General features: G+C 50.7%; 1 protein-coding gene across 1 annotated transcript in view; it reads left to right on the top strand.

The window, feature by feature from the left end:
* cchcr1 (coiled-coil alpha-helical rod protein 1) overlaps positions 1-23,709 on the top strand; it is a 47,614-nt gene that overhangs the window by 13,109 nt on the left and 10,796 nt on the right. Inside the window, exons 5-14 of the mRNA XM_072475720.1 lie at positions 2,883-3,018; positions 3,674-3,784; positions 7,062-7,205; positions 7,740-7,850; positions 8,633-8,739; positions 13,586-13,698; positions 15,213-15,291; positions 15,491-15,615; positions 19,206-19,394; positions 20,953-21,054. Of these exons, the coding sequence (XP_072331821.1) occupies positions 2,883-3,018; positions 3,674-3,784; positions 7,062-7,205; positions 7,740-7,850; positions 8,633-8,739; positions 13,586-13,698; positions 15,213-15,291; positions 15,491-15,615; positions 19,206-19,394; positions 20,953-21,054 (1,217 nt within the window). The remainder of the gene's footprint in view (positions 1-2,882; positions 3,019-3,673; positions 3,785-7,061; positions 7,206-7,739; positions 7,851-8,632; positions 8,740-13,585; positions 13,699-15,212; positions 15,292-15,490; positions 15,616-19,205; positions 19,395-20,952; positions 21,055-23,709) is intronic.

The following is a 23,709-nucleotide window of genomic DNA, read 5'->3' as shown; positions in this document are numbered from 1 at the left end:
TTGGCTCCTCGGGGCACTGGAGGCCATGGATTTAATTTCATACAAGTTTGGAGTCGGCCATTTGACTCCCTCGATCTCTGCCATTCAATAAGATCACGGCTCCCTTATTCTTTCAGGCATATGTGGGCGTCATCGGCACGGTCAGCATTTGTTACCCACCAGTAATTGCCCAGTGAACTAAGTGGCTTGCTCGACCATTTCAGAGGGCACCACAATGCTGTGGGCCTGGAGTCACATGTAGGCCAGACCGGGTAGGGATGATTTATATAGAAGATAGATATATAGAAGATGGGAGCAGGAGGAGGCCTTTTGGCCCTTCGAGCCTGCTCCGCCATTCATCGCGATCATGGCTGATCATCCAACTCAATAGCCTAATCCTGCTTTCTCCCCATAGCCTTTGATCCCATTCTCCCCGAGTGCGATATCCAGCTGCCTCTTGAATGTAATAAGATTTCCTACCTTCAAGGACATTAGTGAACCAAATGGGCTTTTACAACAATCGATGATAGTTTCATGGTCATCATTAGACTTTTAAAAGATTCCACCATCTGCCGTGGTGGGATCCGAACCGTGTTCCAGAGTTCCAGAGACTCGCGACCCTCTGAGAGAGAAAAAATGCCTCCTATTCTCTGTCTTAAATGGGCGACCGTTTATTTTTAAACAGTGATCCTTCCCACCTGCAGTTCTCATCCTCTCCACATTCACTCTGTCAACGCGCCTCAGGACCTTCACTGCCCAGAGTCGGGGCAACCCAGTCTTGGACATAATCCAGGCTGAAGGGAGGTGAGTGTCCACCTCGAGATTTATAACACGAGGAGAGATCTATCTAGTAGACCTGTATCTCGTGGAGTATGGAAGAATGAGACCGTAAGACATAGGAGCAGAATTAGGCCACTCGGCCCATCGAGTCTGTTCCGCCATTCAATCGTGGCTGATATTTTTCTCATCCCCATTCTCCTGCCTTCTCCCCAGAACCCCCGATCCCTTTATTAATCAAAGACACTCAGTGATTTGGCCTCCACAGCGGCAAAGATTCCACAGATTCACCACCCTCTGGCTGAAGAAATTCCTCCTCATCTCTGTTTTAAAGGATCGTCCCTTTAGTCTGAGATTGTGTCCTCTGCTTCTAGTTTTTCCTACAAGTGGAAACATCCTCTCCACGTCCACTCTATCCGGGCCTCGCAGTATCCTGTAAGTTTCAATAAGATCCCCCCCTCATCCTTCTCCACTCCAACGAGTACAGACCCAGAGTCCTCAACCGTTCCTCATACGACAAGCTGTTCATTCCAGGGACCATTCTTGTGAACCTCCTCTGGACCCTTTCCAAGGCCAGCACATCCTTCCTTAGATACGGGGCACAAAACTGCTCACAATACTCCAAATGGGGTCTGACCAGAGCCTTATACATCCCTGATCTTGTATTCTAGACCTCTTGACATGAATGCTAACATTGCATTTGCCTGCCTAACTGCCGACTGAACCTGCACATTAACCTTAAGAGAATCATGAACAAGGACTCTCAAGTCCCTTTGTGCTTCTGATTTCCTAAGCCTTTCCCCATTCAGAAAATAGTCTGTGCTTCCATTTCTCCTTCCAAAGTGCATAACCTCACACTTTTTCACCTTGTATTCCATCTGAGACATGATCTCATTGAAACAAATAAAATCCATACGAGGCTTGACAGGGTTGACGCTGTATAACCTGGGTTTAAAAACAGAAAATGCAAACGGGGAGCTCTGAAGAAGAATCTAATGGACTCGAAACGTTAACTCTGTTACTCTCTCCACAGATGCTGCCAGATCTGCGGGTTTTTCCAGCATTTTCTGTTTTTATTTCAAATTTCTATTGTGCTGTTTAACACTGGTGTCCAGAAACTAGGGAGCAATCTTAGACTGAGGGTTTTGTTTTTTTTAATCAGTTTTAGAGTACCCAATTCATTTTTTCCAATTAAGGGGCAATTTAGCGTGGCCAATCCACCTAGCCTGCACATCTTTGGGTTGTGGGGGCGAAACCCACGCAAACACGGGGAGAATGTGCAAACTCCACACGGACAGTGACCCAGGGCCGGGATCGAACCCGGGTCCTCAGCGGCGTGAGGCAGCAGTGCTAACCGCTGCGCCGCCTTGAGGGTTTGTTTTTGATCTGGGTGTCGCTGGCTCAACCACATTTGCTGTGGGTCTGGAGTCACGTGTAGGCCAGACCGGGTAAGGACGGCAGATTTCCTTCCCTGAAGTTTTTACGACAATCGATAATGGTTTCATGGTCAATAAAAATTCCAGATTTTTATTGAAGTCATATTTCACTATCTCCCATGGTGGGATTTGAACCCTGGTCCCCAGAGCATTATCCAAACTCACTGGATTACTAGTCCAGCGGCAATGCCACTACGCCACTGCCTCCCCATCGTCTATTTAGAATGGACAAACATCTTCCGTCAAAAGAGTATTTTAATCTTTGGGATTCTCTGCGCCAGAGAGTTTTGGATGCTGAATCATTCAGGATATTCAAGGCAGAGATGGTTCCATTTTTGGGAATAGTACAAGAAGCTAAATTGGGGTGGAAGGTCAGCTGCGATCTCAGCGAATGGCAGAGCAGGGTCGACGGACCGAATGGCCCACTAATGCTCCTCTTCCTTGCCGTTCTTACGGGCTGGCCAACACTCCTCCCCCAACCGAAACTGCTGAACCGGATTAACTTTTCATTTGTCTGATCTGACGCTTTTGGGATCTTGCTGTGCTGGATTTGTCTTTGTGCCAGCAGCGTGCGCGCCGAACCTCGGAAATGATCGGCCGGTGGCGGGGTCCCCTTGAGGGGCTTGCCGAGGCGTGAGAGGTGCCGTTAAAACAAAAAAAAAGTCGCCTCTCCCTTTCTTTCACTTTAAGGCAGGCAAAGCATGAGTTGGAATCCCAGAGCTCCCTGATCCATCAACTACGCACCTACATAGGACAGCTGGTGCCGGATGAGAAGCAGCTGGAGGAATCCCGGCAGGAAAAGGATGAGCTGAATAACCGGGTTCAGGTTAGTCCGGCTGCTGTCATAATGTATACACAGTGAGGGTTTTAGTCGACCAAACCTTGCAGGAAAATCGCTGGCGGAGAGATTGACGGAGGGGCTACATGGCGGCACAGTGGTTTGCACTGCTGCCTCACAGTGCCAGGGACTCGGGTTCAATTCCACCCTCGGGTGACTGTGTGGGGTTTGCCTGTTCTTCCCATGTCTGCGTGGGTTTCCTCCGGGTGCTCCGGTATCCTCCCACAGCCCAAAGACGTTCCGGGTAGATGGATTGGCCACGTTAAATTGTCCCTTAGTGTCGAAAGGTTGGGTGGGGTTCCAGGGATAGGGCGGGAGATTGTGCATGGGTGCCCATGGCTTTCCGAGGATTGGTGCTGACTCGATGGGCTGAATGGCCTCCTCCTGCACTGTGGGGATTCTGCTTAATCCTGTCGGAACCGAATATTGAGCAGATGGTTCGATTCTGCCCGGTTTCCGTTTTGTATAAAAATGTGTTCATTCATGGGCACTGTTGGCAAGACCCAGCATTTGCCTCCCATCCCTTCAGAAGGTGGCGAGCCGCCCTCTTGAACCGCTACAGTCCCTGAGGTGTGGGGGGTGTAACTTTCCTGTGGCACCTGAAGCCGGCCAGTTACTGTTGCGTCCACTTTTCGTTCCACAGCACCTGGAGAAGGAGCGCGAGACCCTGAGAGCCACAGCAGAACTCCTGAACGTACGGCTGAGATCGCTGACGGACATCCTCACCATCCAGGAAAGCGGCCACAGCGGAAAGGTACCTGGTACAGGAAAGCCAGGGCTGGAAAAACCCCCATCCGGGTCCTTGCGCGCGATACATTTCACCGAACCCTGCAGATTCAGAGTGGGAAAAGACAGACAAATTATCTTAATGGAACTGACGCTTTGCGGGGGTCGGAGGAGGGGGTTCACCCAGAGGTAGAAACTTCATTGATTTCTTCAAGGTGGATTGGGGGGGGGTTCCTCGAATATTTATTTTTTTAAAAACACCATTGAATTGAGACCTCGAGGACTCCAGGTTCGATTCCCACCCCGTACTCGTCTAGACTGGTGCTGGAGTCCCCACTCCTGATCAACGTCCGGCTTTAATGTACGGGGAGGTAAGGCTGGACTAGGCCAGTGGGGAGCACTCTCGTCACCCGCCACCCCAAGTTCATGTGACTTTTATTTGTTAAAAGCAAATGACTGCGGATGCTGGAATCTGAAACGAAAGAGGAAATGCTGGAAAATCTCAGCAGGCCTGGCAGCGTCTGTAGGGAGAGAAAAGAGCGAACGTTTCGAGTCCGATGACTCTTTGTCAAAACTTTTATTTGTCATTTGTATATATTGCCCATCCCTATTTACCAAAATGGTATTGGGGCTAAAAGGATTCAATCTTGAGGATCGAACGAACATATGAACTCGGAGCAGGAGTCAGGCCACTCAGCCCCTCCAGCCTGCACCGTCATTCAATAAGATTGTGGCCGATCTGATTGTAACCTCAACCCCATTATTCCTGCCGACCCCAGATAACCTTTCACCCCCCCCCCCCCCCCCCACCCACTTGTTAATCAAGAATCTATCCAGCTCTGCCGTAAAAATATTCCGAGACCCTGCCTCTGGCAAGAGAGTTGCAAAGATTCATGATTCTCTGAGAGACAAAAACCCTTCTCACGTCCATCTAAAATGGCAGACCCCTTGGGCGGGATTTTCCGCGCCCTCCAAGCCATGTTTCGAGGTGGCGGAGCCAGCCAAACTCCTCCCCCCCCCCCTCCCTTCCGCCCCGCCTCTGGTCTCTCCAACTCTCCCACCAGGGGAAACATCCTCTCAACATCCACTCTGTCAAGTCCCCTCAAGATCGAAAATGTTTCAATAAGATCCCCGCTCAATCTTCTAAACTCCCAATGGGTACAGGCGCAGCCCGACCCTCCCACCTTTCCTCGTAAGATAGCCCCTCCACATCCCAGGTCTCAGTCGAGTGGACCTTCTCCGAACTGCTTCTAACATATTTCTTAAAGGAGGGGACCAAAACTGTGCCCAGTGCTCCAGATCTGGTCTCGCCAATAACCTGTTCAACTGAAGCAAATCATCTCGACTTTTATATTCCATTCCCTCGCAACAAGCGGCAATGGAGTTTAAGACTAGGGAGGTTATGCTGCAATTATATAAAGTGTTAGTGAGGCCACACCGGGAGTATTGTGTTCAGTTTTGGTCTCCTTACCTGAGAAAGGACGTACTGGCACTGGAGGGTGTGCCGAGGAGATTCACTAGGTTAATCCCAGAGCTGAAGGGGTTGGATTACGAGGAGAGGTTGAGTAGACTGGGACTGTACTCGGAATTTAGAAGGATAAGGGGGGATCTTACAGAAACATATAAAATTATGAAGGGAATAGATAGGATAGATGCGGGCAGGTTGTTTCCACTGGCGGGTGAAAGCAGAACTAGGGGGCATAGCCTCAAAATAAGCGGAAGTAGTTTTAGGACTGAGCTTCGGAGGAACTTCTTCACCCAAAGGGTTGTGAATCTATGGAATTCCTTGCCCAGTGAAGCAGTAGAGGCTCCTTCATTAAATGTTTTTAAGATAAAGATAGATAGTTTTTTGAAGAATGTGTTTGGGCCGGAAAGTGGAGCTGAGTCCACAAAAGATCAGGCATGATCTCATTGAATGGCTGAGCAGGCTCGAGGGGCCAGATGGCCTACTCCTGCTCCTAGTTCTTATGTTCCTATATTCCATTTGCCTTCGCTTGTTCCAATTGTAATCTAACTTTACCTGATTCATGTGCCAGGAGACCCATGTCCCTCCGTGCCTCCGAGCTCTGCAATCTCCATTAAATAACGTACCGCTTTTGCATTCTTCCTGCCAACGTGGGCAAGTTCACATTTCCCCACATTATACTCCTAGCTGCTTGGATAGACAGCAGTGACGAGGCGCATGTTCCTCGAACATAGGAGACGAAGGGTTAATTGGAACTGAAGTGTTTGAGACGATTAAAGAAGCTAGTGCAGCAGGAGGCCACCAGTCGGCCCATCAAGTCTGCACCGACCCTTCGAAAGACCACCCAATCTAGGCCCACTCCCCCGCCCTATCCTTGTAACCCCACCTAACCTTTGGAAATTCGCATTAATTTATCATGGCCAATCCACCTAAATTGATAGAGTAGAGAGGGAGAAATTAATTGCCCTCCGTCGGGAGTTCCAGAATAAGTGAAGGTGGTGGTTGGGTGAGGGGTGGGAATGGGTGTTGGGTGGGTGGCATTAAGCCCACGGCATTCTGACTCTGAGGCCATAGAACTGTCATGGATTTAAAGCTCAGTATGCATTGACAAGTGGAGCAGTGGGACAAGAGAGTCAGAATTCCTATCCCTCTGTGTGGGCCGCATCCGGAAATGATGGAATCATGGGGTTTGCTGGAAATCCTAGTTGTACACATCACCGACCATCTGTCCTGGTCCACCCACATCGACGCCACGACCAAGAAAGCACAACAGCGCCTATACTTCCTCAGGAAACTAAGGAAATTCGGCATGTCCACATTGACTCTTACCAATTTGTATAGATGCACCATAGAAGGCGTCCTATCGAGCTGCATCACAGCCTGGTATGGCAACTGCTCGGCCCAGGACCGCAAGAAACTTCAGAGAGTCGTGAACACCGCCCAGTCCATCTCACAAACCTGCCTCCCATCCATTGACTCCGTCTACACCTCCCGCTGCCTGGGGAAAGCGGGCAGCATAATCAATGACCCCTCCCACCCGGATTATTCTCTCTTCCATAGAGCAGGAGATACAAAAGTCTGAGAACGCGCACTAACAGATTCAAAAACAGCTTCTTCCCCGCTGTTACCAGACTCCTCAGTGACCCTGAACTGATAAATACTACACCCCTGTATGCTTCACCCGATGCCGGTATACTTACATTGTGTATTTATCGAATGTCCGATGTTTTTCATGTATGGAGCGATCTGTCTGGACTGTACGCAGAACAATACCTTTCACTGTACCTCGGTACACCTGACAATAAACCCAAATCCAAATTCTTCTGTCTTGTGTTGCCAGCCCAATCCTGATTCCCGAGATGGGGAGAGTGGGAAGAGACCGCCATTGTTGACTCGCTGGCGGGAGAAGGTGTTCGCCCTGCTGGTACAGCTGAAATCGCAGGAAATCAATCACGCCAACGAAATGAACCAGCTCCAGGTCAAGGTACGTACTGGATTGAGGCACAGTGGTTTAATTCTGCTAACCTTTCCCAAAAACGAAAAGCCCAAATCAGGGCTCTGTTTCCTTTTTCGTAGATCGACCCCAACCCAAACTATCTGGTTGCTCTGTGGAGCCTGAGAATGAGATGTCTTTGGTTCCTGACTGTATGATTTGCCCACTCACTTTCCCTGATGGCATATTTCATTTTTTGGGGGGGGACAAAAACGTTCTGCCCAACTTTTTTCCCCTTCTCCCCAATCCTAATTTGTCTATCGTATTCCACTGTTATTTTCACAGTGTGAATAAATCGACCATATCGGTCGCCAAATCTCTATGAAATCTTGAAAACAGCAAAGGAGGTCACTGCTAATGCCGCGCTGTTTCAAAAATAACGTTGGCAAGTCACGCAGAGGCGGAACGTGTCCTTGATGAGGCTGGTTATCTATCTGCTTTGTCGCCTTGTTCGTGCTATCTGTGAAGATGTATTTTTTTGACTGTGAAACCTTCACGAAGCTGAAACATTTTGAACTGGTACAGATTGCAAACCTGGAGGAGGAGATCAGGGTGAAGGGTCAGGAACACGCGGTGCTGTTACACAGCTTAGAAGACAGGACCGCAGAGAAGAACATGGAGCGAGTTCAAAATCAGGTGAGGAATCAACTGGCGGGGTTGTGTGTGTGTGTCTTTATTTTATTCTCTCTCTCTCTCTTCCTCTTTCTCCCTGTCTCTGTCAGTCTCTCTTTCTTTTCCTCCCTCCCTTTACATAGAACATACAGTGCAGAAGGAGGCCATTCGGCCCATCGAGTCTGCCCCGACCCACTTAAGCCCTCACTTCCACCGTATCTCCGTAACCCAATAACCCCTCCTAACCATTTTGGTCACTAAGGGCAATTTATCACGGCCAATCCACCTCACCTGCACGTCTTTGGACTGTGGGAGGAAACCGGAGGAAACCCACGCACACACGGGGAGAACGTGCAGACTCCGCACAGACTGTGACCCAGCAGGGAATCGAACCCGGGACCCTGGAGCTGTGAAGCCACCGTGCTATCCACTTGTGCTACTGTGCTGCCCATGTTTTCTCTTTTTCTCTCTCTCTTTCTCTCTCTCTCTTTCTCTCTTTCTCTCTCTCTCTCTCTCTCTCTCTCTCTCTCTCTCTGTCCCTCTCTCCCTCTCTTTCTCTCCCTCTTTCTCTCCCTCTCCCTCTGTTTCTTCCTCTTCTCTCCCTCTCGCTCCTTCACCCTATTTACTTTCTCTCTCTTCTCTCTTTCTCTCGCTCTCTCTCTCCCACTTTATTTTCTTTTTCTCTCCCTCTCTATCTCTCCTGCTCTCTCAGTCTCTCTTTCGCACTCTCTTTTCTTTCTCTCTCTCTCTCTCTGTCTCTCTCTCCTTCTCTCCAATGTCTACAACGATTCTATTTTCCCATCCAGACTCTCCAGGAGGAATTATCCGGTGCTCAGAATGATGCCGTGAGGTTTCGGGGGCAGTTAGACCGAGCTGAGAATACTTTGCGCAGCTTCAAGGAGGTGGTGAGCAGGTAGAAGGAGGACACATTGGAAAACTGATTAGCGGACTCGCGAGTCGGTGCTTGGATGCAGTATTTTGTACGTCCCTTACCCCTCCCCCTGATCCAGTACTGTAGTGCAAAGATTGGGGCGTTGGTTGATTGGTTGGTGGGATGAACTCCTCGGCACACATAAGAACATAGAACATAAGTGCAGAAGGAGGCCATTCGGCCCATCGAAACTGCACCGACCCACTTAAGCCCTCACTTCCACCCTATCCCCGTAACTCAATAACCCCTCCTAACCTTTTTGGTCACTAAGGACAATTTATCATGGCCAATCCACCTAGCCTGCACGTCTTTGGACTGTGGGAGGAAACCGGAGCACCCGGAGGAAACGCACGCAGACACGGGGAGAACGTGCAGACTCCGCACAGACAGTGACCCAGCGGGGAATCGAACCTGTGACCCTGGCGCTGTGAAGCCACAGTGCTAGCCACTTGTGCCACCGTGCTGCCCTATTGGCCCATACCTGTGCCGTAGCTGGGCCCACCTCCTTCCACCCTAATGCATCACCAGATTTCGCTCCTGTCTAAGCTCACCCGCAGCTGAAACCCTCAGCCAGGCAGTTGCCTGACTATCCCAGCCCACAACTGGCCGGGCACCCACATTCAACCCTCAGGAAACCTGAGACCCTCCAGATCTCTGCCGACTGTGTCCTAACGCGCACAGACCCCTCGACCCATATCAGCCCCGTGTTCACTGACCTACACTGGTTCCAGCAACACCGCGATTTAAAAATTCTCATCCATGTTCTCGGTTACCTCTATGGCATCACCCTCCCGGTCTCTGTAATCTGCCCGAGCTCCGTGATGTGGTAAATAGTGAGGAGGAAAGCCTTACAGGATGATATAGATGGGCTGGTCAGATAGGCAGAACAGTGGAAAATGGGATTGAACCCTGAAATGTGTCTGTATTTTGGAAGAACTATCAAGGCAAAGGAATACATGATGAACGGTAGTATGCTCGGATGGACAGAGGACCAGAGGGACTTTGGGGTGCAATCCATAGATCCCTGAAGATATCGTAGAGTCATTGACGTTTACAGGATGGAAGCAGGCCCTTTGGCCCAGCTGGTCCATGCCGCCCAGTTTCTATCACTAAGCTAGTCCCACTTACCCTCGTTGGCCCATATCCCTCTATACCCCCCTGCCCATGTAACTGTCTAACTGCTTTTTAAAGGACAAAATTGTACCCGCCTCTACCACTTCCTCTGGCAGCCCGTTCCAGATGCTCACCACCCTCTGTGTGGACAGGTAGATAAGGTGGCTAAAAAGGCATATGGGGTACTTGCCTTTATTAGCAGAGGGACAGAATATAAGAGCAGGGAGGTTATGATGGAGCTGTACAAAACGCTGGTTAGGTCACAGCTAGAGTACCCTGTGCAGTCCTCGTCGCCACACTATAGGACGGATTATGATTGCACTGGAGAGGGTGGTAGAGACGGGAATCCTCACAACATTTAAGAAGCATTTAGATGAGCATTTGAAACTCCGTAGCGAACAAGGCTACGGAGCAAGTGCTGGAAAATGGGATTAGAATGGATAGGTGCTGAATGGCCGGCACAGACTTTAAAAAATTTTTAAAAAAATTTTATTAAAGGTTTTCATAAAACATCAATCACAAAATGAGAAGAAAAAAAGAACCCAACAGGGTTAAGTACAAAACACAGTCCAGAAAAGCAACCCTCCATACCCCCCTCCCCCCTGTACATAAATAATAAATTAACATTAACACCCTGACTTAACACAACAGATATATACACCCCTTCAGACCCTCCAGTGTAAATAACAAAAACAGTAATAAAGTAAACCCCCCCCCCACCCGCCGAGTTGCTGCTGCCATTGACCAATGTCTATCGTTCTGCCAGAAATCTATGAACGGTTGCTGTCACATAAAGAACCCTTGTACCGACCCTCTCAAGGCGAATTTCACCCTCTCCAATTTAATGAACCCCGCCATATCGTTGATCCAGGAATCCACGCTTGGGGGCCTCGCATCCTTCCACTGAAGGAGAATCCTTCGCCGGGCTACCAGGGACACAAAGGCCAGAATACCGGCCTCTTTCGCCTCCTGCACTCCCGGCTCCTCTGCCACCCCAAATATTGCGAGCCCCCAGCCCGGTTTGACCCTGGATCCTACCACCCTCGACACCGTCCTCGCTACGCCCTTCCAAAATTCTGCCAGCGCTGGGCATGCCCAGAACATATGGGTGTGGTTTGCTGGGCTCCCTGAGCACCTAACACACCTATCCTCACCCCCAAAAAAACGGCTCATCCTTCTCCCCGTCATGTGTGCCCTGTGCAGCACCTTAAACTGTATGAGGCTGAGCCTCGCGCACGAAGAGGAAGAGTTCACCCTCCCCAGAGCATCTGCCCACGTCCCTTCCTCAATCTCCTCTCCCAACTCCTGCTCCCACTTATCTTTTACCTCCACCACCGAGGCCTCCTCCTCCTCCTGCATCACCTGGTAAGTTTCCGAGATCTTCCCCACTCCCACCCACCCCCCCCGAGAGCACCCTGTCCTGTACTGTGTGTGGCCGTAGCCGCGGGAATTCCACCACCTGCCGCCTGGCAAACGCCCTTACCTGTAAGTACCTGAAGGTGTTCCCCGGGGGGAGCCCGTACTTCTCCTCCAGCTCACCCAGGCTCGCGAACCTCCCGTCCACAAACAGGTCCCCCAAGGCCGGCACAGAATGTTGGGCTGAAGGGCCTGTTTCTGTGCTGTAAAACTCTCTGACTCTATGATATCTGCGCTCCTCAAAGGCTGGCACCTTGTGCGCTTCTGACTAGTTTTAAAATATAAATTTACAGTACCCAATTCATTTTTAACAATTAAGGGGCAATTTAGTGTGGCCAATCCACCTACCCTGCACATCTTTGGGTTGTGGGGGCGAAACCCACGCAGACACGGGGAGAATGTGCAAACTCCACACGGACAGTGACCCAGAGCCGGGATCGAACCTGGGACCACGGCACCGTGAGGCTGCAGTGCTAAACACTGCCACCATGCTGTCCATGCGTTTCTGATTTTAATCATTCCACCATTGGTGGCCATGTTTCAACTTCCCAAAGCTCTGGTATATCCTCCTGACACCTCTCTACCTCTCTTTATGTCTTTCCTTAAAACCAACCTTCTGATTAAGTTTTCAACAAGCTATCTTAATATAACCTTACCAGGCTTGGTGCCCACATTTTGGAATATAATGCCTCTGAAGCACCTCGGGACCTTTACTAAAATCCGTAGAATCTCTACAGTGCGGAAGGAGGGCATTCGGTCCATCGGATCTGCACTGCCCTCTGGTAGAGCAGCTTACCCAGGCCCACTCCTCTGCCCCATCCTCATAACCCCACCTAACCTGCACAAAATTGTATACTAAGGGGCAATTTATCATGGCCAATCCACCTAACTTACACATCTTTGGATTGTGGGAGGAAACCGGAGCACCCGGAGGAAACCCACGCAGACACGGGGGAGAACGTGCAAACTCCACACAGACAGTCACTCGAGGCCGGAATTGAACCCGGGTCCCTGGAGCTGTGAGGCAGCAGTGCTAACCACTGGGCAGCACGGTGGCGCAGTGGTTAGCACTCACGGTGCCACGGTCCCAGGTTCGATCCCGGCTCTGGGTCACTGTCCGTGTGGAGTTTGCACATTCTCCCCGTGTCTGCGTGGGTCTCGCCCCCACAACCCAAAGATGTGCAGGGACGGTGGATTGGCCCCGCTAAATTGCTCCTTAATTGGAAAAAGTGAATTGGGTACTCTAAATGTATTTTAAAAAAGCAATGCTAACCACTGGCACTGTGCCACCACAGGTCCCTGGCGCTGTGAAGCAGGAATGCTAACCACTGTGTCACCAACCTTAAAGGTGCAATATCAACATAAGTGGTTTTAAAGTTGGTGGGGTGGAGGTAACCTGCTCGACTGGTATTAATTCCCCTTGGTATCTCCTCCTACAAATGTTACACTTTATAAAAAAAAAAAATTTAGAGTACCCAATTATTTTTTTTTTCCAATTAAGGGGCAATTTAACGTGGCCAATCCACCTAGCCTGCACATCTTTGGGTTATGGGGGTGAAACCCATGCAGACATTGGGAGAATGTGTACAACTGTTACACTTGGTGGTGTAGTGGTATTGCCACTGGACCCATCACCAAGAGGCCCAGGCTCAAATCCCACCCCAGGAGCTGGTAGAATTTAAATTCCGGGAATAAATCTGGATTATAAATCTAGTCTCGGTGATAATAATGTTTATTCGTGTCACAAGTAGGCTTCCATTTGCAGTGACTGTGAAAATCCCCTCGTCGCTACATTCCGGCGCCTGTTCGGGTACACAGAGGGAGAATTCAGAATGTCCAATTCACCCAACACCCAGAAACTATCATCGATTGTTGTAGAAACCTATCTGGTTCACTAATGTCCTTTCGGGAAGGAAATCTGCCGTTCTTACCTGGTCTGGCCTACACGTGACTCCAGACCCACAACAATGTGGGCGACTCTGAACTGCCCCCTGAAAAGGCCTAGCAAGCCACTCGGTTCAAGGGCAATTAGGGATGGGCAACAACTGCTACCCTTGCCAGCGATGCCCAATCCCCTGAAAGAATTTTAGAAAAGCACGCACCGTCAAGGCAGTGCATCAGTCTCTCCTCGCCCAGTGCGCTTACGCTCTGTGTTTCCTGGGTGCTGGGCACCAACCCTCCACCGTTCAGATTAAGGCCCGTTATGGCTGGAATCTGGGAATGTCGGGTGCGAACGGCTCATTGGCGCACTTACACAATCGGTCAGTTCAAACGCACTTCCTCTCATTGCCTTCCTTAGTTTTTACCAGAAGTTCTTGGACCAAGAGGCGGAACTGAGGAAGGCTTTGTGCCGTTTGGTGAACCTGGGACAGAGGGTGACTTTCGCCAACAAGCGGATTGACACTATACACGGTGAGCCACCTTTATCAGTTCAATTAACCCAGACTGCCTGGATTTCCTGGCACTCGACCTCTGTTAAGACCATAAGACTTGGGAGCAGAATTAGGCCACTCGGCCCATCAAGGCTGCTCCGCCATTCAATCATGGCTGATATTTTTCTCAGCCCCATTCTCCTGCCTTCTCTCCGTAACCCCTGATCCCCTTATTGATCAATAACCTATCTATCTCTCTCTTCAAGACACTCAGTGATTTGGCCTCCACAGCCTTCTGCGGCAAAGAGTTCCACAGATTCGCCACCCCCTGGCTGAAGAAATTCCTCCTCATCTCTGTTTTAAAAGACCGTCCCTTTAGTCTGGGATTGTGTCCTCTGCTTCTAGTTTTTCCTGCAAGTGGAAACATCCTCTCCACGCCCATTCTATCCAGGCCTCGCAGTATCCTGTAAGTTTCAATAAGATCTCCCCTCATCCTTCTAAACTCCAACGAGTTCAGAGCCAGAGTCCTCAACCGTTCCTCATACGACAAGCTGTTCATTCCAGGGACCATTCTTGTGAACCTCCTCTGGACCCTTTCCAAGGCCAGCACATCCTTCCTTTGATACGGGGCCCAAAACTGCTCACAATACATGTGGGCATCGTGTATCGGGAGAGTTTCTTATTGAGTGCAACTCTATCCTCCTTCGCTAACTATCCTAAGGCACTTTCCAGTCGAGGTCATTGGACAGCAATGATGAGCAGGGGGGGTGAGGGGCTGACTGCCTCTCCTCATCCTCACATGACTAAAGAACCTTTGCTGCCATGACCTCCAGTTGAGGCCTGGAACTTTCTCGTCCGTTATTCGGCTGCTCCCCAGTTGGGCCCACAGATCCACAACATAAGAACTAGGAGCAGGATTGGCCATCTGGCCCCTCGAGCCTGCTCCGCCATTCAATGAGATCATGGCTGATCTTTTGTGGACTCAGCTCCACTTTCCGGCCCGAACACCATAACCCTTTATTCCTCAAAAAACTATCTATCTTTATCTTAAAAACATTTAATGAAGGAGCCTCAACTGCTTCACTGGGCAAGGAATCCCATAGATTCACAACCCTTTGGGTGAAGAAGTTCCTCGTAAGCTCAGTCCTAAATCTACTTCCCCTTATTTTGAGGCTATGCCCCCTAGTTCTGCTTTCCCCGACCAGTGGAAACAACCTGCCCGCATCTATCCAACCTATTCCCTTCATAATTTTATATGTTTCAATAAGATCCCCCCGCATCCTTCTAAACTCCAATGAGTACAGTCCAAGTCTACTCAACCTCTCGTCATAATCTAATCCCCTCAACTCTGGGATTAACCTGGTGTTCTTGGTGATGCAAGACGCCGCGACCCTCTGGCTGGCCTCCAGGCTTTCAAAGTCGCACCGGTTGATATTCGCGCCAAAAACAGAATGTTCGGGTCCAGGGGACGGTGCGGGAGGACGCTAGCAACAGGGGAAGCTACCACCGCGTGCGGGTACGATTTGTTAACGCTTTCTGTCTCGCTTTGTCCAGGGTTAGTCGCTCGGAAGGACGCACTAGTCCGGCTGCAGCTACAGGAGGAGAGCAGAGAGGCAGCATCTGATATCAGCAGGTCAGTTTTGTGCCGACGCTGCGCTCCCTTTCGATGGGGTGGGTGGGGAGGGGGGGCAGTGGTGTTTTCTGGGGGCCCCTCCACCCCCCCGGTATGTCCTTTTGCGCGTTCGCTGCTGGGGCCACGCATACCATGGAGGGTTGAACCCAACAGCCGCAAGCCACTCGCCCTCAATGGCTCTCCTGTTCTCCTCCCGCAGGCGCTCGCACAAGGACCTCGAGAAGGAGCTCGAGCTGCTGAATGGGGAGCGAGACCAGCTGGCGGCAGAGTTGAAGCGGAACTCCCAGCTTATCGAGAAGAAGGTTGCTGACGCCAGGTTAAAATGTAGGTACTGTGCCAACCTCCGGAAGACCTACCCAATGGCCCCCTAACGCTTCGAGTCAGACAACCAGTAATTGTGGACAAATAGTGTGAATGTTTGCCATTATCACAGGCACCAATACAAAGGCACCAATTAAACCTTGTTGAGACACTGCTTGTACCCTTCAAGTATTGAAGATTAAGGGGGTGATCTAATTGCCGTGTTTAAGGCTCCATTGATCTTTGCGTCTCGGGGTGCTAGCAGCCCGTGTAACGTTTATGTGTAGGGTGTTCCAAAGCTTGTTATATTAGTTCCTGCCTAGTAACAAGGGTGAGATCCTCTGGAAGTGTTTTGATAGGTCACCAGATCAGTTCAAGTGTCTGTGAACAGCTCTCCCTGGGGCTGTCAGTTTGAGACAGTCTGCCAGCCAACAAGTGTCATAAAGACAAAAAGGGGACAGTAACGGGGCGCAGTTAAGTAAAAGAAAGCGGGGAAGCCGTCTGCAACTTGAGGAAAGAGCTGTGGGCAGCACACTTTAAACCAAGGGGCTGTTGGGGCAAAGGTATTCCTTTGGCATGGTGTTCCGCCTGGCACGGCCATGGATCGGAAAGTCTGCTTGTAAGCTAGTGCCGAGTGCACTCGGGGATCCAGGAGGAAGGAAGGAATCTCGGAAGGTGAGATTGAAACCCTGTGAGGGGGGTGGGCCATTGTTGAAGCTGTCTGAGTGGGAACGCCGTTAAGATTGAATTTCGAAGGCAGCACGGTGGCGCAGTGGGTTAGCACGGCGCCGAGGTCCCAGGTTCGATCCCAGCTCTGGGTCACTGTCCGTGTGGAGTTTGCACGTTCTCCCCGTGTTTGGGTGGGTTTCACATCGTAGGTGGATTGGCCGAGCTAATTTGCCCCTTTAATTGGAAAAAATTAATTGGGAACTCTAAATTTTTTTTTAAAAGGAGTGAATTTCAAGGCGGGATCTTCAAAGGCTGACATTGCGAACCCTTGTGAGAAAGACAAAGTTTGAGTGAGATTGGTGTTGGTGGGATTGACGTCTGGGTGGTTTGTTGGAAAATCCATGGAATCTTTTTTGGTTGCACTTGTCATTTATTCTATAGGTTTTTAAATTTTGTTTTCAATTAAGGGGCAATTTAGCTTGTCCAATCCACCTACCCTGCACATCTTTGGGTTGTGGGGGTGAGACCCACGCAGACACGGGGAGAATGTGTAAACTCCAGACGGACAGTGATCCGGGATCGAACCCGGGTCCTCGGTGCCCTGAGGCAGCTGTGGTAACCACTGCTCCACCGTGCTGCCTCATGTTTACTCTATAGTGTGGTGAGTCCGACCACAGTGCATCTGTTACTTCTCACGAACCTCACAATTGCCCTGAATGTTAGAGTATAAGATACGTATTGCAAATTGTTTTATCTTTCCGAACTTGTAAAAGTTGTTTTTGTGTGCTCGAAACCGACAGAATCTTGTGGTTTTATTCCAAACACAACCGTCTTGAATCTCAACCGTTATCTTCTATAAACAAAGCATTATTGGTCCCTAACCGGATCGCCCCTAAATGTCCCGGTGTCTGGCCAGGGATTGTAACAAGACGATTAAAGGCATTGAGAGAGTGGGGTGAAGAGAAAATTGTTGCTTTGGTGGGAGAGTCCAGAACAGGGAGGCATAATCTTAAAACTGGAGCTGTGCCGTTGCGGGGTGATGTGAGGTTGCGTTTTTTCACACAATGCGCAGAGGAAATCTGGAAGTATTTCCCTTAGTGTCCAAAGATGTGCGGGGTGGACCGGGGGAGAGGACATGGGTAGGGTGCTCTTTCGGAGGGTCGGTGCAATCTCGATGGCCGAATGGACATCCTCCTGCACTGTAGGGATTCTATGGTCAGCGTCTGGAATGTTCTGCCTGAGAGGTGTCGCAGGCAGGTTCAGTCGAGGGTTTCCGAGGGAATGGGATCATTATCTGTAAAGGAAGAATGTGCCAGGCTACAGGAGGTGGAGGAACAGCTTGAGAACCAGCACAGACATAGGGCTGTGATTTCTAATTATATTTCCGAGCGTGGCCCCGTGTGGTTAATGGGCGTGTTCGCGATCACGAAAACCTTAACCAGAGGCCCAGCAGGTTACAGAAGACTAGGAGGAAGCCAGAAGCAGCAGGCAGATGGGCCTAAAGGACAAAGAGAGAGAGATCACGTTTCACAGAGCTCTGAGGACAGCAGATTGTTTTGCCTCAAGCAGCCATTGCCATTCACATCCTGACGAATCGACAATGCCCTGTGATTGCTGTGTGGTTTACCTAGCCGGCATTCGATCTGTCTCTCCATCCTGTGTTGGAGAAAATGGAAATGCACTTATCCATCCCCAGACGGTGAGCCCAGCTCCCCCCAGACGGTGAGCCCAGCTCCCCCCAGACGGTGAGCCCAGCTCCCCCCAGACGGTGAGCCCAGCTCCCCCCAGACGGTGAGCCCGGCTCCCCCCAGACGGTGAGCCCGGCTCCCCCCAGACGGTGAGCCCGGCTCCCCCCAGACGGTGAGCCCAGCTCCCCCCAGACGGTGAGCCCAGCTCCCCCCAGACGGTGAGCCCAGCTCCCCCAGACGGTGAGCCCAGCTCCCCCCAGACGGTGAGCCCAGCTCCCCCCAGACGGTGAGCCCAGCTCCCCCCAGACGGTGAGCCCAGCTCCCCCCAGACGGTGAGCCCAGCTTCTTCTGCCTCACCACCTCTAACCATTGAGCTTTGTGAAATGCTTTTGTGGAGGTGATGCTTAGCCTGAACGCTAAAGTCCTCCAACTATAATTTCATGGAACTGTACTGCTTGACAGGTCTCATTGCTTCTCTGTCTATCTCACACAGGAAGAGCACTGTGTTTGAAGTTAACTACAGTATACATTTTCATTTTATATATTGCATGTTATTTATTATAAATAAAGAATAGGGATAGAGAGAAATGTTTTAATGTGGGGCTGCACAGTGGTTAGCACGGCTGCCTCACAGTGTCAGAGACCCGGGTTCGATTCCGGCCTCAAGTGACTGTGCGGAGTCTGCACGTTCTCCCCATGTCTGCGTGGGTTTCCTCCGGGTGCTCCGGTTTCCTCCCACAGTCCAAAGATGTGCAGGTTAGGTGGATTGGCAATACCCTTCGTGTCCAGGGATGTGCAGATTAGGTGGGGTTACAGGGATAGCGGGGGGGCGGGGGGGGGCGTGTTGGGGGCGGGATGGGTGGTGCCCACATATTTTCATTCGGAGGGATGCGGAGGCAATGGAGAAATGCCCTCTCCTGTCCTGAAAACCCATGATGTCTGCGCCCCCCACACCAATCCTGGCCTACGCCACATTCCCTGATTGTAACTTCCACTGCGTGCAGCCCTAATCCCTAAACTCGCCCACCTCTCCCCTTCAAAGAAACTTCTCAAAACCTGCTTCCTTGACCAGGTTGCTGGTGTATTCTGCAACGTCTTGCTGGCGGACGTTTGTCCGATGCCACCCCCGTGAACCACCCCACGTTGTTCTCTTGTATCAAAGGTGCTAAACAAATGCAAACTTATGTTCAGGCGAATCTGAGATGTTCTTGGGGCGAATTGGCTTTTATTGCTTTCCTTTTCCCCATTCCGTTTTAGTTGACGCCGATTTGAAGGATCGCCTGGTGGTGATGGGGCAGTTGGAGGGCGCCTTGGAGGAGAAGTCCCAGTGCCTGCGGAGACTGACTGAGCAACTGGGAGAGGCTCAGAAACAGCTGACAGACAGTCAGGAGGCTGCACAGAGCCTGCGGCTGGATCTCTGCCGGCAACAGGAGAAATACGAACAAGGCGAGTCTCCCCCGGCCGTTCGGCCTGTGAGGAGCAATATCTCGCTGATGAAGGCATAGCTCAATCATGGAGCTCCCATTCCCCCAACGCTGCCTAACGAAAGCTCAGCTGCCACCCATTTCCTAACTCGCACCATTCACTCAACACGCCCTGAACCCTACGTTGTCTGGCCTGGTAACACTCTTATTAATTTCAAATCTCTCCATGGCTTCGCCCCTCCCTCTCTCACTCTAACCATCCCCAGCCCTACAACCCTCCGTGCTCTTTGTATTCTTTCAAATCTGCTCCCTTGTGCATCCCCCTCTTCCATCCATTCTTCCAGTGGCAGCTGTTCTTTCTTCTCTAAAACTCTTCCTCCTTTCCTCTCTCTCTCCGTTCTTTAAACCGACATTTATTTTTCCCAAAATGTTGGTAAAATTAATTTTACAGGATGTGGGGTCGCTGGCTAGACCAGCATTTATTGTCCATCCCTAATTGCCCCTTGACAAGGTGGTGCTGAGCTGCCGTCTTGAAGCCGCTGCAGTCCCTGAAGTGTAGATACACCCACTGTGCTGTTAGGGAGGGAGCTCCAGGATTTGGACCCGGCGACACTGAAGGAACGGCCGATATATTTCCCAGTCGGGATGGGGAGTCACTTGGAGGGGAACCTCCAGGTGGGGGTGATCCCAGGTATCTGCTGCTCTTGTCCTTCTAGATGGTGGTGGCCGTGGGTCTGGAAGGTGCTGCCTGAGGAACCTCGGTGAGTTCCTACAGTGAATTTTGTCGATGGTGCACACGGCTGACACTGTCCATCGGAGGGGGGGGGAGTGAATGTTTGTGGAAGGGACGCCAATCAAGCGGGGCTGCTTTGTCCTAGATGGTGTCGAGCTTCTTCAGTGTTGTTGGAGCTGAGCTCATCCAGGCAAGTGGAGAGTTTTCCATCACACTCCTGACTTGTGCCGTGTAGAGGGTGGACAGGCTTTGAGGGGGTCAGGAGGTGAGTTACTCCCTGCAGGATTCCCAGCCTCTGACCTGCCCTGGTAGCCACAGTATTTATATGGCTGGGTCCAATTCAATTGCTGGTCAATGGTAACCCCCAGGATGGAGATAGTGGGCGATTCAGCGATGGGAATGGCAAGGGGCGACGATTAAATGCTCTCCTGTTCTGAAAAAAATCTTTATATTTGCCTCAAGCATAAATCCCACCTAGTTAGCTGGAGGAATTTAACTTCAATTAATAAAATCTGGAATATAAAGCTGGTCTCAGTAATCGTGACCAATTGTCGTTAAAAACCCACTTTGTCCTTTAGGGAAAGAAATCTGCCGTCCTGACCTGGTCTGGCCTACTTAATCCCTTTGGGCCCACAACCATGTGGTTGACTCTTTACTGCCCCCTCAGAACTGGCCGAGAGAGACACTCGGACCAACAACAAATGCTGGCCTTTAGAGCGACATCTCTTGAAAGAAGCCATTTTTATAAAGCGGGGGGGGGTTAGGGTTAGGGTTAGGGTTAGCTCCTATATTCCTATATTCAGGGGGGGTGCTTTCCTTCTCATGTGGTCCATGCTGGTTATTGCAGCTCTTCGTGAGAAGGTGGCGGAGGTGGAGAAGCGCATGACGGAGCAACTGTCCGAAATGGAGAAACAACTCAACGTGGCCAGGCGGGAACACACTAAGGCCGGTGAGTGGGGTGGGGTGGGGTGGGACGTGGGGGAGGAGGGGAGTGGGATGTCGCCCCGGCTTGAGGGAAAAGGCCCTCTTGCCAACTTTTGTAAACCCTGACCTCCCTTACATCATAAGGTCAGAAGTTGGGGGGGGGGGGTTTGCAGATAACTGGCACAATGTGAAACGAATGAATGAAAATGAAAATCGCTTATTGTCACAAGTAGGCTTCAAATGAAGTTACTGTGAAAAGCCCCTAGTCGCCACATTCCGGCGCCTGTTCGGGGAGGCTGATACAGGAATCGAACCGTGCTGCTGGCCTGCCTGGGTCTGCTTTCAAAGCCAGCGATTTAGCCCTGTGCTAAACAGCCCCTTTTGCGACTCCTCTGATACTGAAGCAGTCCCTGTCCAAAATGCAGCAACAAAGTCTGGCCTCCCCAGCAACACCCACAAAAGAATAAATGAAACAATTTTGTCAGCCGCAATATTTCCTTCCGTGACTCACTGGCGTTTTTCTGTCTTGATGAATCTTGCTGGATTGTTTCTGTGTAAAACATTGAAGCAAGTTATTCTTGCAGTTATTCTGGTTGAAGTAATGTTGCCTGGGCTGAAATAAACCAGTTTGATGCAGAATCAGGTCGTCAGTCGTCAGATGTGTACACTCTGGGCTGTTTTTAAACTTGGTTTATTCAGCTGCTGGAGCCCTCGGTAGCAAGCACCAAATAAACCTGCCAGATTTTAATAAATAATAATCTTTATTGTCACAAGTAGGCTTACATTAACATTGCAATGACGTTACTGTAAAAAGCCCCTAGTCGCCACACTCCAACGCCTGTTCGGGTCACAGAGGGAGAATTCAGAATGTCCAATTCACCAAGTCTTTCGGGACTTGTAGGAGGAAACCGGAGCACCCGGAGGAAACCCACGCAGACACGGGGAGAACGTGCAGACTCCGCACAGTGACCCAGGCCGGGAATCGAACCTGTTACCCTGGCGCTGTGAAGCCACAGTGCTAACCACTGTGCTACCGTGCTGCACCGATAGATTTGACCTCTGTCTATTTTCTAAAACCGTATCTTCCCGATAGCCAGCCTCTGAACATCTGACGAGCTGAAGTTGAGTCAGGGCAGGCTGCAGGAGTATATTTATAAAGCTCGTAGCTCCATCACTTCACTTAACCTGGTTTATCATAACCTCTCAAATAAAAATAAAGGACTGCTGGAAATCCGAAATAAAAGCAGAAAATGCAGGGCGGCACGGTGGCACAGTGGGTAGCACTGTTGCCTCACAGCTCCAGATACACGGGTTCAATTCTGGCTCGGGTCACAGTCTGTGTGGAGTTTACACTTTCTCCCCGTGTCTGTGTGGGTTTCACCCGGGTGCTCCGGTTGCCTCCCACAAGTGTCCAAAAAGGTTAGGTGGGGTTGCTGGGTTATGGGGCTAGGTGGAGGTGTGGTGCTCCAGTCGGGTGCTGTTTCCAAGGGCCAGTGCAGGCTCAATGGGCTGAATGGCCTCCTTCTGCATTGTCTGTGGAGAGTAAGGGAGTTAGCGTTTCAGATCTAAATGACCATTCTACCGAATGGTTTAACATTAACTCTGCTTCTCTCCATAGATACTGTTCCACTTCTATTATATAGATTATAGATAATAACCCCTGCTGTCCCATGGCATCCTGTACACCCCCCTGCCCTCCTGAAGTACCCTCTGAACCTTGTGGCACCCTCTGCCCCTCCAGCCTCCCTATACCCTCCCCGTGATACCGTCCACCCTCCTGTTCTGTCCTCGTGTGCCCACCTCCACTCCCCTCAGGCACTCTCTGATTCCCGTCTGTCCTCTTCCCTCCCTTTGTACCCCTCTGACCTCCTGCACTACATAGCTGACAAAACCTCCGCGACACCCATGTGAAATGTGCCAACGGCTTGGCAGGTGAGGTGGGCGACCTCACCTGGGTGAGAAAGCGACGCGGGCTTGAGAACGGTTTGTTAAACTATTCTTGATTAAACCCCTACTGCCAGTGTCACTGTGTCATGCTGAAAAGAAATGACTGCGGACGCTGGAATCTGAAACAGGAACAGAAAACGCTGGACAATCTCTTTTTTTAAATTTAGAGTACCCAATTTCTTTTTCCAATTAAGGGGCAATTCAGCGTGGCCAATCCACCTAGCCTGCACATCTTTTGGGTTGTGGGGGCGAAACCCACGCAGACACGGGGACAATGTGCAAGCTCCACACGGACAGTGACCCAGAGCCGGGATTCGAACCTGGGACCTCAGCGCTGTGCGACAGTAGTGCTAACCACTAGGCCACCGTGCCTCCCACTACGCTAGACAATCTCAGCAGGTCTGACAGCAGCTGTGGAGAGAGAGAGAGAGAGCTCACTGGTGGAGTCAGGGTGACTCTTTGGGCACCAAGGTAGCACAGCGGTTAGCACTGTTACTTCACAGCTCCAGGTTCCTGGATTCGATTCCCGCTTGGGCCACTATCAGTGCGGAGTTCTCCCCGTGTCTGCGTGGGTTTCCTCCGGGCGCTCCGGTTTCCTCCCACAAGTCCCGAAAGACGTGCTTGTTAGGTAATTTGGACATTCTGAATTCTCCCTCTGTGTCCCCGAACAGGCGCCGGAATGTGGCGACGAGGGGATTTTCACAGTAACTTCATTGCAGTGTTAATGTAAGAC

This window comes from Scyliorhinus torazame, chromosome 14, assembly GCF_047496885.1.
Source record: "Scyliorhinus torazame isolate Kashiwa2021f chromosome 14, sScyTor2.1, whole genome shotgun sequence".
Lineage (NCBI taxonomy): Eukaryota > Metazoa > Chordata > Chondrichthyes > Carcharhiniformes > Scyliorhinidae > Scyliorhinus > Scyliorhinus torazame.
Note: the sequence above shows the minus strand (reverse complement) of the source record. Positions and strands in the feature narration are given on the sequence as shown.